This window comes from Cyprinodon variegatus, unplaced genomic scaffold (genome assembly GCF_000732505.1).
Source record: "Cyprinodon variegatus isolate N-32 unplaced genomic scaffold, C_variegatus-1.0 Scaffold1222, whole genome shotgun sequence".
Lineage (NCBI taxonomy): Eukaryota > Metazoa > Chordata > Actinopteri > Cyprinodontiformes > Cyprinodontidae > Cyprinodon > Cyprinodon variegatus.
Genome location: NW_015151675.1, coordinates 80,053 through 82,309, shown reverse-complemented (window position 1 = coordinate 82,309; position 2,257 = coordinate 80,053). Strand labels below are relative to the sequence as shown.

The window sequence follows — 2,257 nt, the reverse complement described above, 5'->3', positions numbered from 1 at the left end:
ACATCAATACGGGGGGGTTGTTACAATTACAAGGTCACGTAGCAGCTGGACCCGCCGGTGGGTCCGTAGGGTTCCAGGGGTTAAACTGTAAACAGTTTCAGTTAGAAACTGAAGCTCTTTCGGGGAGGTGGGGAGTGGCAGCCTATGGTTTAGAGCATAGAGCTTGAAATCCAGAGGTTCTACACTGGAAAAACCATCTAGAATTAAGTAAAATGTCTTAAATTAAGTATATTTCCCTTAATTTGAGTAGGTAAATAAGATAGATTACCACTAAAATTAGTATTTTTACTCTTGAAATAAGATAATTAGATAAAATGCACTTGAAGAAGACAATGCAATTGTATTTTCTTATTTTAAATGTAAATTGTCTTGTTTGATTGGCAATATATCTCTTTTACCTCCACAATCCAAGAACAAATGTACTTATGTTAAGAAAGAATGACTTATCTAGATTTGGATTTTTTCCAGTGTGCACTAGAGGTCTGTTCCAGTTATAGCTGGAATGTTCTGCATATGTGGTTGACATGATGTAGAACAGATCTAATACAATGAAACCTGCCTTTTCTCAAGCTTATTTTTAGCACTGCTGTTCAAAAAAGACAGAAAATAAAAAAACAACTTTGAGTCATCTTTGAACTGATGCAGTCTGTGTTCTACTCACCCAATTTTATTTTTTTTATATATTCAGAAACTAGAGGGTGTTATCTTTCAAATAATGTAGTGCACATGGAATTTGGGCTTACAGTTCCAGTGTGCACTGGAAAAAATCAAGATAAATCATTTATTATTAAAAAAGTGCATTTGTTCTTGGATTGAGGAGATAAAAAGAGACATTTTGCCAGTGGAACAAGACAATTTAGATTTAAAATAAGAAATCACAGTTGCATTCTCTTATTTCTAGTGCATATTAACGAATTATCTTATTTTAAGAGTAAAAATACTTATTCCATTGGCAAATTATCTCATTTATCTATTCAAATCAAGGGTAAATACACTTGATTTAAGAAAATTTTATTTATTTCTGGATCGTTTTTCCAGTGTGAGTTCGAGCCCAAATCCTACAGACTTCCACTCTGGGTTTCTGAGTAAGACCCTTAACCCACACTGCTCCCCAGGGAGCCTCATTTTCGGTAATCCTCGCCTATTTTGCATACCCAAATGGAAAAGCAAATAACTTAGTAACTGTTAGCCCAAAAAACATGTGCAATTTATTATAACACCAGCTAGTTTCCTAAAATATAAATTAAAATTGGGTGACTAGAACACAGACCAACCTGCATCAGTTCAAACATGACTCAAAGTTGTTTTTTTATTCTCGGAAATGAGAGGTCTTTTTTTGAACAGCAGGTTTTATTGTGTTATATTTGTTCTACATCATGTCAACCACAAAGGCAGAACATTTCAGACCTCTAGCTATAACAGTTCCAGAGCTGCAGGGGTTGGAACTTTTGGTGTCAGCTTGGAGCTGCGTGCAATGGCTCCACCTGCTGGTAAAAACTTTACCAGTGGAATTTTATGCATTCTGAATTATTACCCAAACTTAAGGTCCACCGGGTCGTCAGCGACCCCATGGGTTCTAAGAGGTTAAATGTGCATTTGGATACACTGATGGACATAGTAAGAGAAAAAGTGTGAAAACAGGTTTCATGTTTCTGTCTCTGGGTAGATTTTGGGTCTGATGGTTGTACGAAAGATGCTGGACCTGATGTTTTCACAACATGACCTGGCCTGGCTGGATGACATCCTGCCAGATAAAGACAAGAAGAAGAAAGAGGACGAGAAGAAGAAGAAGAAAAAGACAGTTGAGCCAGAGAGTGACGAAGAGGTGAGAAAATGGTGTTGTAAATCAGTGAGCAGATGTGATGCCAACGTCTCTCTGATAAACATGCTTTCACTCTAATGCTCATAACTGTGACTCTGCTTATCTTGAAAATGGGAGTATTTAGGCACTCCATCTGCTGAGGGTGTGTTACTTCTGCTTTAGTTTATTCTGACTAATACTGTATGTTTCTCCTCTCTTTCCCCACAGTGTTGCTGAAAAGGCACTGTATAACACTTACTATTGTCTTTTTGTCTGTCCTTCCTTATTTTCGAAGATTTCTCTCCACTTTCCACATTTTCCTTCACATTAGAAACTGTCTGTTTGCTAATTAATGCCTTGTTAAATTTAGAGGAGGCTGATGGTACTCTGTGTTTCCTTACTGTTAGCAGTGCTTGCAAATTTGACAACTCTGACAAGAATCAGTTAGAAGCCTTA

General features: G+C 37.1%; 1 protein-coding gene across 1 annotated transcript in view; it reads left to right on the top strand.

Annotated features, from left to right (window-relative positions):
* slc4a5 (solute carrier family 4 (sodium bicarbonate cotransporter), member 5) overlaps positions 1 to 2,257 on the top strand; it is a 52,477-nt gene that overhangs the window by 46,874 nt on the left and 3,346 nt on the right. Inside the window, exon 23 of the mRNA XM_015401456.1 lies at positions 1,667 to 1,825. Coding sequence (XP_015256942.1) covers positions 1,667 to 1,825 — 159 coding nt within the window. The remainder of the gene's footprint in view (positions 1 to 1,666; positions 1,826 to 2,257) is intronic.